Source organism: Anthonomus grandis, chromosome 8, assembly GCF_022605725.1.
Source record: "Anthonomus grandis grandis chromosome 8, icAntGran1.3, whole genome shotgun sequence".
Lineage (NCBI taxonomy): Eukaryota > Metazoa > Arthropoda > Insecta > Coleoptera > Curculionidae > Anthonomus > Anthonomus grandis.
In genome coordinates, this window is record NC_065553.1 from 33,325,995 (window position 1) to 33,339,189 (window position 13,195).

A 13,195-nucleotide genomic window follows, 5' to 3' on the forward strand; every position below is an offset into this window, starting at 1 on the left:
TTACATCTTGGAATCTTATTTCATGAACTTATAAATAAACGCAAATATATTTCAACGTGCTTCATAGAAAAAATCAAGACCAATGACAGTGTACATTCTAAAAATACTAAAAATAAAACAAAGTTCGTGATTCCTAAACATAAAACAGCATTTTTTCAAAAAAGTTCTTTGTATACCTCTGTTCATCTTTATAATTCTTTGCCCGATTATATGAAAGTATTTACAACAAAAAAATTTAAATCTGTGTTAAAATCTATAATAATGAGTAAGCAAGTACAGGACTATAATTTGACCCACCGCTAGTCTGTCGCCTGGTGCCCGAAGCGTGAAATTTTCTTAGTAAAGTGACTTTTTTTTCTTTAATTACTGTTAACTATAAGTTAAGACCACATTATTTAAAGTGCGTTTCAGGTGCATAATTATTTGGCACATGTATGTTATTTAACATTTAATGAAATCTGCTAGAGGGTTGAGTTTGAATAGCCCTAGGCTAGACTTTGCCAACTGATAGGTTAAGAAACATATTATAATACGTTTATTATTATTATTATTATTATTATTATTATTACTATTATTATTATTATTATTATTATTATTATTATTACTATTATTATTATTATTATTATTATTATTATTATTACTATTATTATTATTATATAACTCATTCTTAACGTTAAATAAACGTTTTTTTATCATATTTCTTTTTTCGTAAATTATTTTATTTTTGTACACTTTTCAGTATTTAACTGGGAAAGATGAACAGTTCTTATAGAAGCCTAAGGTGTATCACATACATATGAAATAAAAGTCTACCTTCAATATTATTAAATTTTATTACTTGCAAGTAAACACTCACAAATTCCCATATCCATAATTATTAGGTTCCATTTTGGGTTTTATTGTAGTTCTTCTGCGTTCGAACCTATAAAAAAACAGTTTTATATAAGAATAGTATCTACTATGGTATTCAAAAATATTTATAAAAATATATTAAACAAAATACAAAAGGCCTTAGAGACTTTTTTGCTATATCAACATATTAACGCTTAACGTTACCATCAGAAGTCTTTAATATCTCTAATATCAGTCTGCTGAAAATGGTTCAATTGGTTAATAATTAGTTCATAATGTCGGTAGTTTTATCTATTGCGGAAAATTGCTGTGAAACCAAACATTGCGTAAGTATGCAGTTTGAATTATGTTAATGCTAGACCGTTACACAGTATCAATTTGTTGGTTTGTTGGAAAAATGGTTTGGTTTTTTATAGGACGATATCTTAAATAGCCTATAATGACGATATCAAAACAATCAATTTTTATTTTAATTTTTTTTTGACATATACATAAATAATATTTAGGACGGTTAGGCCTCAGTTAAAAACTTGTGTGCTTAACTGTCCTCTAATAGAAATTTTGCGGTTTGCATATTTTTAATTTTAAGCTAATTAACTATTAACATAACATTAAAATAACCATATCTTATTAATATAACAATATTTATAAGTTATGACGGAGGTGAGGAGGTGAAGACGGCGAGAAGCATTGCATAATTATTGACCCCCCTGTAGATGAAAAAATACATAAACTATCTTGAAATATGAAAAAAAAAAACAAAACATCGACGGGTCTCAGGTATTTTGCGAGATAAATTTTGATTACTTTTAACTGAATTTATTCCAGTTAAATTCACCACACTGTATGTAGAAGCCTGAAAAATAATCATTTGATACTTTTCTCTCAAAAAAAAAATTAACCAGAAAATATCATATTAATAAAAAAATCAATATTTAATCAATGTTTAGGCAATTTTGCATTTCTAATATTTATTAAGTTTTAATAATTAAAAAAAACTCACATATCTTTTAGCTCCTTTTGTTTTATCGAAGCGTTAGCTGTTCCCTGGTTCCTCCTGCCAAAATAATAATAATTAGCGTTTCTTGGATTTAAAGTAGATTTTTTTAGAGTTAACCTTTCAAAATTTAAGTTGTAATTTAATAAGGTCTATTTTATTATGATGTTATATTGAGAAAATATCATTATCATAGACAACATTTTTGTAACGCATGTGTGTTGAACACATTAATTTATTGTATAGTCTATTTAAAATGAATTCGAACGGCGCTAAAATTGGGGAACGGTCAAGAATCCACAACAAGGTACTAAACAAAATAAACAAAATATATGCGAGCCGTCCTGGTATACTTTAGGCTGTCTGGCCAGAGACAACCAAAGAGACGGGCAACTAGATAGAAATTTTTATCCTATTGTTGTTGCTCTCTTTAATCTGTATATATTGTTTTTCGTTTTCTCTCTCTTACCTTATAAAAGGTGAGCTAAGGTGGCGCCACAATACTAATCTTTCGCAATGCTAAATGTATTTAATTATCAGAGCAGTCAAGAGAAAACATTCTTCCATCTCCGTCTAAATGAATGTAAAAATACGGGATAGCTAGTGTCCAATTCTCTAGTATTTCTAAAATTATAATTAAGTACGGCAACAGTGCAATCCTTCCTTGCTCAACATGAACACGTGAATTTCAATATTGCTGAATAGTTGTTGTTGCTGATTAATTAGTTGAGATTTTGGACGAGTGCTTAAATTTTACGTATTTTATTACTTAGCGGATTTAGGTGAACTTGGTTACAGTAGTTAATAGTTGTAGTTTTTTGTAGGATAAAGATTTTAGTGTTTTGACATGTGTTAGGAACAGAAATATGTTCATTAAGGTAATTGTTAAGGCTGTAGTTAAAATAGGTATTCTATGGAGGTTCAAAAGGAAAAATTAAGAGATTTGCAAAAAATTAATTAAATAACTAACATAAATAGTCAAATGAATTTAATTTTTATAATATGTTATATTTTTCTTTCTAAAGTGTAACAAAATGGAATGATGGTGGTGAAGCGATGAATGCCAAGTTAATCAAAAGAAAAGAAGTACTAAAAATAGTGAAAGGTTTATGGCCTTAAGAGGGTCTCCAAAAGTTGTTTGATGCCCGGAGGAACTTAACCCCTCTTACCTGAAACGCCCAGAGAAGGAATCCTTCACAATGCTGCTAGCTCAAGCCGATGTGGGTTCTAGCTTCTTTCTCAACCAAATGAACCAAAATTTCTTAGGTAGTAACTACCCAAGAGTTACCCAACTAAGTGTCAAAATCAGTATGGCGCCACCAAGTTTTGGATTTTATATAATCCCAAAGGACGCCCAATATTTATCAAAATTTATTTAGGCAAGTTCAAAACGAAACTTGGAAAACAAAATCAAAGTCAAATCAGTATACACTATTGTTTCCAAATTACCTATGATATTCCAACCTACTCAACTCAAGTGAAAAACAAATTAACAACAGAAAATAACAATTTATTTAAGTCTTGATTATCACAGAGAATTATGTTATGTTATTTATCGTTAAGAGGAATAATTATTTAAGTTGGTAATAAGGAACCACAACATCACACAATCAAAGTGTGGTTGTCAAAATAAAATAAATTATGTTACACCCAAACCTTTTGGGGAATGAAGCTTCAATTCAATTAAACTAATAACTTACATGGCCCGGTATATCCCGCCACGGACATTGACCTAAGCAAAAAAAAAAAATAACAACCCTAACTGTTGAAGCTTCCCCACTTAAAATTACCCTTTTATTAGTTTACTCTAATATTTACTAGCTAATCCGAGAAAATTTGACATCTTAGGAGTAGTCTGAAAATAAATAATATAACCCAAGTATATACTCGTAGTACTACGAAGCCGGCTGTGTCTTACCTCACAGGAGTCACTTGTCACATATATATGTACTCTTATCAGTAATATTCAATAATAAAATAGCATCGATTAAATAATGTCAATAAGATTTTAAATAAGCTTATGTATGTATCTCAACTCAAAAGATAAAAGTTGTGATAATAAAAATAAAATAAGTGAATAAAAAAAAATGTTATGTTGTGTCACCTAGCTCCACACACAGCAGACTACTTCAGATTCGAGATTCTCCCAGAAATCCAATTCCCAGTCAAAGAAAAACTGCAGGCTTCCAAGCTTCACCTCTTCCACTTCACAATACGCCAAGCTCTGGTAGTGGTCTAGGTTAGACGTTAGCTCACAGTTGCTTAAAATCTCCTTCTAGATTAGAGCCAGTAGAGTACATAACCCCAAAACGAAAGCACCATGTGGCATGAAGAAATCAGGTCCGTACAAAAAAAATCCGTCCAAAATCCATGTTATGTAGCTTTGCTAATTAAATTGTCCCCTGCCAATGCCAATCAGAACCGCTATTTTGCCGATGTTCGAGGGCACGTGAAAAATTATTAGGTTTTAAATCGCCATAAAGGCCAGTAAATTCAACAAAACAACAAATTATAGCATTACGCCCAAAAAGTTGATTTACTATCACCACATTTAGTCAATTATATCCCCATATGGGTAAAATTTACACGAATTTCAAAAAGAACTAAAGCACTCTTCACTTCATGACGGCGGTCTGGCAAAAGGAACGACCGCAGAGGTCAAACCCGTATTTAAGCAATCACGCACAAAGTGTATTGCCAATCGAAATATATAACAAAATAACTTAACTTTTTTTATAAGTACCATAAAACCTTTTATAAAAAAATAAATAACAAAATTTGTGGCCCAAGGAAGTTGGCAATGAAAATATGTGTCACTATGACAATCAATTTCGATTTTGCCTAGACCAGCAACTTCTTGCTATCTTCCAAGAAAACTAATATTTACATTAGATAAAAAGAGACAAAAATTAGATAGGTCAGTCCGAGTAAAATCAACCAGCATATCTGGTATGGTCAAGCCAAAATCAGATATTGTACTATGAACAGTACAACATACACAATAATTGTACATGCCCAATTAATCATTATTCGTTATAAAATAATTAAATAATCAATATGGAATAAGCAATATGGGATATAATTTAAATTCTAAAATATTTCTTTAGTCCAGAACCGGGTTTTATAAGAGTATAAATAAAATTTCATTAACAACCAGTACAATATGAAGCTGAAATGTACAAAACTAAATGTGTCCTTAAAAAAAAGAATACTGTAATTTGAAATGGCTAGAGAACAGAACTATGGTTTACTTGGGAGGCTATTACAGAGAGGGCATTACTAGTATCAATCATTAATATTTGTAAAATATCTATTTTGAAAATATAACTGTAATCAGTGCTTTTAATAAAGAGTATAAAATGCCAATTTTAACCTGTAACAGCTACCCTCTTTTTCCCCCAAAAATAGGCCCAATTTAACTTAAAATAATTACAAGAATAACATTTGTTCGGACTATCTGTGCTGACTATTTGCTGCTATTTTAAATTTAGCTGTAATCTTTCTGTTTTATTCTTTTAGTTAATTTTTATTGATTAAAAAAAATACTGTATCATAAATAATGAAACATGTATATATGTATTTCATACACATACAAATTTAACAGTATATTCATTATTATAGAATAGAACAGACTTATCTATTCTTTACTAATTAGTGGAAAAACAGTTTTACCACTTTACCAAATCAATTTCATTTATTCTGGATACGTGTTTCGCTAACGATATTAGCATCTTCAGCAAAACATTAAATTTTTTTTATTTTAAAAGTGTTACACCAAAGGATATATTTTTTGGAATATTATTATAGTACTGTGATAATTAAAATTTTAATTGCATTTATGTATATGCATGTTACTGTTATACTGTTATGCATGTTACACATATTATAGTTATACCATATACTGAAAATACAATACAAAACGTTTTAGAATTATATTTAGTTTATTTAGTTCCCCAATTTAAATGTTATTAAATTGCATTGTTTTAATTAAAGTCTGTCATCGTTCTGACCAATTAAAAACATATCAATAACTTTTTATTTGTTTTAATTAAAATCAGCCCTTCTGTCTCAGAACATAATTATGATGTTCTGACTTCTGAGACATAACGGCTGATTTTAATTAAAATAAATCATTAAATGCTTAATAGCCGGTTTGAATTATGGCGGCAAACGCTATCTGCGCCATCTACGTTCACCTTTCACGAAGAGAGACAAAGATGGAAAATAATCGGATATTTTATTAGCGCACAGTTGCGCGTCTCTTTGGTTGTCTCTGGTCTGGCCACGGAATCACCAGGCTCCGGACCGTTCAACGATCAATTTTTTTGGCAGAGAGAGATACGCCGATGAGAGCGCAATATCGTGTAACAGACGAGGAAAAACAGTGTTGCCAGGTGACTCGAAGCTTTTTACGGTAGGTAGAACCAGAAAAATACGGTAGAAAGCGGGAGATATACGATGAAGATTGAAGATGTCAAATTGGTTGTTTTTACATGAAGTGACGGTCTGTTTAAATGCCTTTTTATAAATTGTACGTTTTGTTGTAAATACATTTAACCAGAAAATAATTGCAAAACAAACAAAAAATATAATTAAAAAAAAGAATTAATGCAGAAAAACTTCAAAAACTAAGCCTAAGTTAAGTGAAAACAAAACTAAACATAAAAAATAAAGTAACAGAAACACTTAATTAAAAAAAAAAACGGCTATAAGATCTCGTCATTATCAGAGTCCTGCTCGTAAATGTCTTTAGTTATAAGCAGTTATAAGTTATAGCAGTTTTCGCACAACATTTTCAACATTATTCATCGAACGTAGTCGGAACAATACACATCGGCAGTAGCTGCGCGAGAATTTACGTAATTTCGCTATTTTTAGTGTAAATTTTTTATCCAAAATAGTCTCTTTATATTCCTTAGGAGCACCAAATCACCTGAAGAGTTTAATTTTTGGAAATAAGTAAAAAAATTGTGAAAATAAACGGGGATTGGTGTTTATAATATTGTGGCGATAACACGTTATTTACATTCCGATGTCTTTGCTGCGTTCCAAATTCATGTTTGAGTTACTAATTTTTGTTTTGTTGGTTTGGTTCAAATAGTGATTGGATGACATATAGACCTAGTGTGGGGTTGGATTTGTGGAAATAAAAAAGTAGAACCATAGAAGGTATGGCACCGGTTATCACTTGTAGTTTATGTAATAAGAGCATTTCAAAAAGTGTGTACAAAATACAATGTGGGTTGTGTAAAGTTTATCTTCAGCTCCAATGTGCAAAAGTTAGCGAAGTGCAAGCCAAAGTACTCCTTGCACAGAAGAAGGACTGGATCTGTCAACAGTGTAATGACAGCAAGGAAAAGGAGGTGCAAAATTCAGCTTCTACCTCAGGAAAAAATATAACAAATAAAAAGAACAAAGACGACCATCAACAAGAAAAAAAAGGAGAGGCGGATAGAAAAGATCTTGCAGAACTCAAATCCATGGTAAAAGAACTGAAGCAGGAAATCCGAGAAATGAAAGGCTCGCTAGACTACTTGAGCTAGACTACTAGAGCTTTTTGAAACAGAGAGTGTGCGTAACCGAGTCTTCGAAGGAATTATTGAAGAATTGAAAGCGGAAAATACGTGCCTAAAAAAAGAAATGGGCCATGTCACTGCTGTAATAAATACCATAGAGTATCAAAAAATAAAAAGTAACGTGGTAATTTCTGGTATCTGCCATGATAAACATGAAAAGCAAGAACAAATCGAGGCCAAAACATTGACCGTATTAAAACATATCGACGAAGGTATTAAAAATGCAGATATCACTGAAATCAAAATACAAAACACCAAATCAGATAAACCAATAGTGGTTGCTACATTCGCTAGTGAAAAGAATAAAACTGATGTGCTCAAAAAAAGATCGACAAAAGGAAAAATTACTGGAGAAGCGTGCGGCATTCCAAATATACGAAACATTTATATTAATGAGGAGCTAACATTTATGACTCTGAATCTTCTACGTGAGGCATCTAAACTAAAAAGGATAGGGTTTGATTTTGTCTGGAGCAGAAATGGTCAAGTGTTTGCACGGCGCAAGCAGGGGGAAGACGCAATAAAGATACATAATAGGTATCATTTGCAAGATATTGTGAAAAATGTAAGTGAATAAATAAGATAGTTTTAAATTAGGAGTAGTCAAAAATAAGTACAGTAGTCTATATTTCTTTTTTATAAATGGCGCTTAACACAATCTGCGATGATGTTCAAGAATATATAACTAACGTTATTGATAGTATAGATGAGACATATTTCTTTAATTATGAGAATAGAGATTTAAATGTTATCCACTTTAATGTTAGGAGCTTAAGTAAAAATTTTGATAATTTGTTGGCATATTTAGCATATCTAGACAAAAATTTTGATGTAATTGCACTTTCCGAAACCTTTGGCTTAAAAGATAAAAAAAATAACCTAAATATACCGGGTTATATTTTCTGTTATAATGTAAGTACAACTAATAAAAATGATGGCTTTGCTTTTTATATTAAATCGGCATTGTTTAAAGATGTTGAAACTGTAGAGATTAATAACTGTAAATTTCTTCGGGCAATTTTGAATAAAAATTCGTGTGAAATAGGCATTACCGGAATATATCGGTGTCACGACATAAGACAATATGATTTAATTCAAAGTCTTGAAATATTTTACAATAATTTAACTCCAAAACTGGAGACAGAAATCTTTTGTGGTGACACAAATATTGATATAAAGGGAAAAAACGAAAACATATTGCATAAGTGCCTTTATTTAAATTTGTTTTCATCTCTAGGCCTTAGAAGCAAAATAAATGACTTTACTAGAGTAGATGGGCCACATAATTCATGTTTAGATCATTATTTTATAAAAACATCAAAAAAAACTAATGGGAGTATTCTCAGAGGTGGACATTCAGACCACTTCCCTATTTTGCTAAATATCATTTTAAAAGAAAAAAACTCTAGTGTAAATAAATATATAAAAAAACTTGATGATCAAAAATTAAATGTATTTCTTCGATCAGAAAACTGGGGAAGTATTCTTGAAGAAAAAGAACCAAGTAAATGTGCCCACTTATTTATTGAAAAATTAAAATCATACATTAGTTTATCTACAAAAGAATCTTATATTAAATGTAAATATAGAAAGAAGAAATCTTGGTTGACGGATAATTTATTAAGGTGTATAAGAGAAAAAGATAGGTTAAAAAAGATATCAGCTTTAAACCCAAATAATTTAAATCCCAGGGAAATGTTTGTAAATTACAGAAAAATTTTGACAAAAATACTGAGTAAAGCTAAAGCTGTATATTTTAGGCAAATTTTTGAAACATATAAACAAAACCCAAAAGAGTTGTGGAATAACATAAAATATGTCACTAATCAAAACTCAGCTAAGCCGAAAGTAACTAGTGTAATGGGGGAGTCAGGTTTGGTAACAACAGATCAAAAAATATCAGAGGAATTTAATAAATACTTTAGTACGGTGGGGCAAACACTAGCCGCTAAAATAAAAAAACCTCAACACTATGTTATTAATCTTCAAAAAAACTGTAAAAGTAGTTTTTTTCTTAAACCTATTGTCGAAAGTGAACTTATTACTATAATTGGATCATTGGGAAATAGTGATTCAAATGTTGATGATGGCATATCTAATAATTTTATTAAGAATTATAACAGATACTTGATAGTGCCCCTTTTACATCTGGTAAATACTATCTTTGGGTCTGGAGTTTACCCCGAAATGTTAAAAAATACAATCGTTATACCACTTCATAAATCAAGCCCAAGGGATGAGTTAAAAAATTACAGACCCATAGCTCTCACCAACAGCATAAGTAAAGTTGTAGAAAAATGTATTAAATTGAGATTATGTAATTATATTGATAAAAATAACCTACTTAATGCAAATCAATATGGTTTTAAGACGGGAATGGGAACTAAGGATGCTTTAGTCAGGGTAGCTGACGACATAATAAATGCTTTTAACACCAATACAAAATGTATGACAATCTTCCTGGACCTGGCTAAGGCCTTTGATACTGTGCCGCACCACATCTTGATGGAACGCTTAGAAGCTAAAGGTATAAGAGGAATACCATTAAATTTATTAAAATCATTTCTTGAAAATCGTTACCAGCAAGTTAAGATAGGCGAGATTCACAGTAGTAAAATTCCGGTGACGTGTGGTGTGCCACAGGGCACGGTCCTTGGTCCAGTATTGTTCACTCTCTATATGGATAGTATATTTTCGGTAATAACAAGTGTGCAAGTTGTCTGTTACGCTGATGATACAGCTCTCATGGTTGGGGGTGGCACGTGGGATGAAGTGTTTCAAAAGGCCGAACAAGCTCTTGTTGAGGTTAAAAAATGGCTGGATTTTAGTTTATTATCTCTTAATATTGACAAGACTCATTTCATGTGTCACTCCATGACAAAAGCAGGATTACCCTATGACCTTGAGACTATTAAAATTCATGACAATGATTGTAGGAATATGAAAACTTGTAATTGTGTGCGGATTAGTGCAGTGGACGAAATTAAATATTTGGGTGTCTACTTTGATAGGCATCTAAAATGGGAGATACATGTGCAATATATCTGTGGTAAACTTAGAAAACTTATGTATAAATTCTATATATTAAGACAATGTTTGTCACCTAAAACAATACTAAATATTTACAAAGGTTTAGTAGAATCAATTATTAACTATGGAATTTGTATCTGGGGAGCCGCCAGTAAAACTTTCTTGAATCCTCTTGAAATTACCCAAAAAAAAATTATAAAGATATCTCTTTTAAAAAATATAATGCATCATACCGAGTTACTATTCCAGGAATCTAAATTACTTACCATTACTAAATTATATTTAAAATCAATAATAAGACTCCTTAGTAACCAAAAAATTAACATTAATACATCAACCCACTCAATTGCAACTAGATTTGCACAAAGTAAATCAATGATCTTATCAACTCCAGTGCATTATACCGCAGTTCAGAAAAGTATAGTCTTCTTAGCTCCCAAAATATACAATCAATTGCCTCAGGAACTAAGAAATAAACCATTCTCTAAAATTAAACGGAAAGTTAATTCATGGCTACTAAACCTTCAAAAAGATATACTTTTGACAGTAATATAGATTATTTATAATATTTTATCACAATAGGTATGTACGTAGAATTGCTTGTTCTTTTCTCATTTTCTATTGTTCCGACTAACGACAAATAAAAAACATTTTCTGCTTATATGTATATTTATTAATTGATGAGTATATAGACACACGCACAACTTTTTAAAAGTAATTGTGTGTCTAGTCTTAGGCAAGTATTATGTTGTATATTTTCCTAAAATAAAGAGATTATTTATTATTTATTATTAAAGCTATAGCAACTTCCGTCGGAATCAACTAATCTCTTACTATGTAATAGTCCCTCAATGATTTTTGTGTTTAATCTATTTCTCTGCTTATTTTTTAATATACTGACAACCGAAATATGCGGTAAGGTCAATATATTAAAAACAAGTAAGGATAAATTGGGGAACATATTCAATCCATTTCCATAATTTATCTTACTTAATTCAGACCAAAATTTTAATATGTCGTTAGATTCAGGCAACTGGGTGTTTGTTAATAGTTTCCACTCATTATCTAATGATTGAAGATCGCCCTGATTTATCCCAAAATTACCCAATTTGAATGAAGTATTTGCAATGGAATTAATTTTTTTTGCTTCGCACGCAATCAGGATTTATGAACTGTAAATCTTCCAGGATATTATTTTTCAAAGAAAACCTTTTTAATAATAGGTCCAGAGCCTCTATATAAAATTTAACTTTACAAATTCTAAATCATTTTTATCTACAGTAGAAGTAGAAATGTCAGAACCAAAATACATCTCTTCAATGGGCAACATATTTTTCAGATTCTTATAGTCTATATCAAATATTGCAGTTTTATCAATAATGTCTCTTTTTATAAAACGTTCCAAAATAGTTTTTATGACGGATTTGATGTTTGAATATATGTAACCAATTTGTGGTGATTCTGACTGCATTTTCAGGGTTATTAAAATATGGAAGAACATAATTTAAAAATTGTAAAAAGAGTTTATTTTTTTGATTTTTCAGAGAGGTTAAAATATTGGAAGCTTGATCGTCTGTAGGACTATTGTAAGAGATGTATGTAAAAAACAATACAAGTACATTATACTGTTCTAGAACCCTACGTATAACAGCAAGTAATGCCTTGTTTGAGATGGATGCAAAATTTTGTGTATGTTAACTTGGGCGAACTCCTGAAATTGTTTTAGTTCAGATACCCGTTTTGGGCTATTACTAAAATAGTTATATATATCCCTTGTTAACTGTTCACCATAATTTGGAATTTTTGCACAAGCATAAGACGCAACTAAATGGAAACTATGACATATACATTTTAAAATAAATAGGTTAGGTATAGATTCCGAAAATCGCGCTGCAACTGAATTGTAACGTCCCATCATCATTCGGCTTGCGATCGCGAGACAGGCTACATTATATTTTTGGAGGCTGTGTTTCGATCTTGTCCTACTAATTTATTTTCTTTTTGTGTGCGTGTAAAAGGTAAGTTGAGCTTACTCTAAGTAGTTAAAGCTTTCTACATACTAGCTTGCTTTTATTTGCTTTTTGGCTTAAAAATTTCCATTTTGTGCATGCTTATTTCCAATTACATTGCTTAAAGTTAAAGTATTATGAGTGAAGCAGGGGGGGGCGGCCCCCCCCAGCCCATGGCAACAATGCCAAAAGAATGTGACGCTATAGATAATGGCAATGTTGATGTTTGTAGTATTTCAATAGAGGCTTCAAATACTAAAAAAAAACGACCTTGAAAAAGAACCAGTTTTTTATTCTAAAAATGATACTGGCCCATTTCTTGTCTATTTAGAATCCACCGAAAAAGTGGGTTTTAATGTAGGCAAATTTAATAATATTAAAATTGCTAGAGACATTTTTAACCTAAATCTGACAGACGTTAAAAAAATTAAAAATAAAGGCTTAAACAGAATCTCTGTAGAATTCATTAATTTCCTGTCTGCAAATAATTTTGTTAAAAACAAAACCCTGTTAAATAAGGGCTATAAAATCTATATTCCATTTAACTTTGTGACTTGTAAAGGGTTAGTCAGGCAAATTGACATAGAAATAGGCGAAAAAGAAATATTAGAATGTTCTAAAACTGATACTGGCATAGAAATTCTGGAGGTTAAAAGATTAAGCCGAAAAATAATTAAAGACAAAGATATAACATATGAACCCACTGGCTCGGTTCTTATTACATTTAAAGG

At 30.7% G+C, this 13,195-nt stretch overlaps 2 protein-coding genes across 2 annotated transcripts in view; one reads left to right on the plus strand and one right to left on the minus strand.

The window, feature by feature from the left end:
• Nucleotides 1-13,195, plus strand: part of LOC126739042 (adenylate cyclase type 3) — a 1,002,544-nt gene that overhangs the window by 289,800 nt on the left and 699,549 nt on the right. The window lies entirely within an intron of this gene.
• The window catches only part of LOC126739058 (uncharacterized), a 117,846-nt gene continuing 105,465 nt past the window's right edge, over nt 815-13,195 (minus strand). Inside the window, exons 12-13 of the mRNA XM_050444580.1 lie at nt 1,856-1,909; nt 815-922 (exon numbers count right to left, since the gene is read on the minus strand). Coding sequence (XP_050300537.1) covers nt 853-922; nt 1,856-1,909 — 124 coding nt within the window. The 3' untranslated portion in view covers nt 815-852. The remainder of the gene's footprint in view (nt 923-1,855; nt 1,910-13,195) is intronic.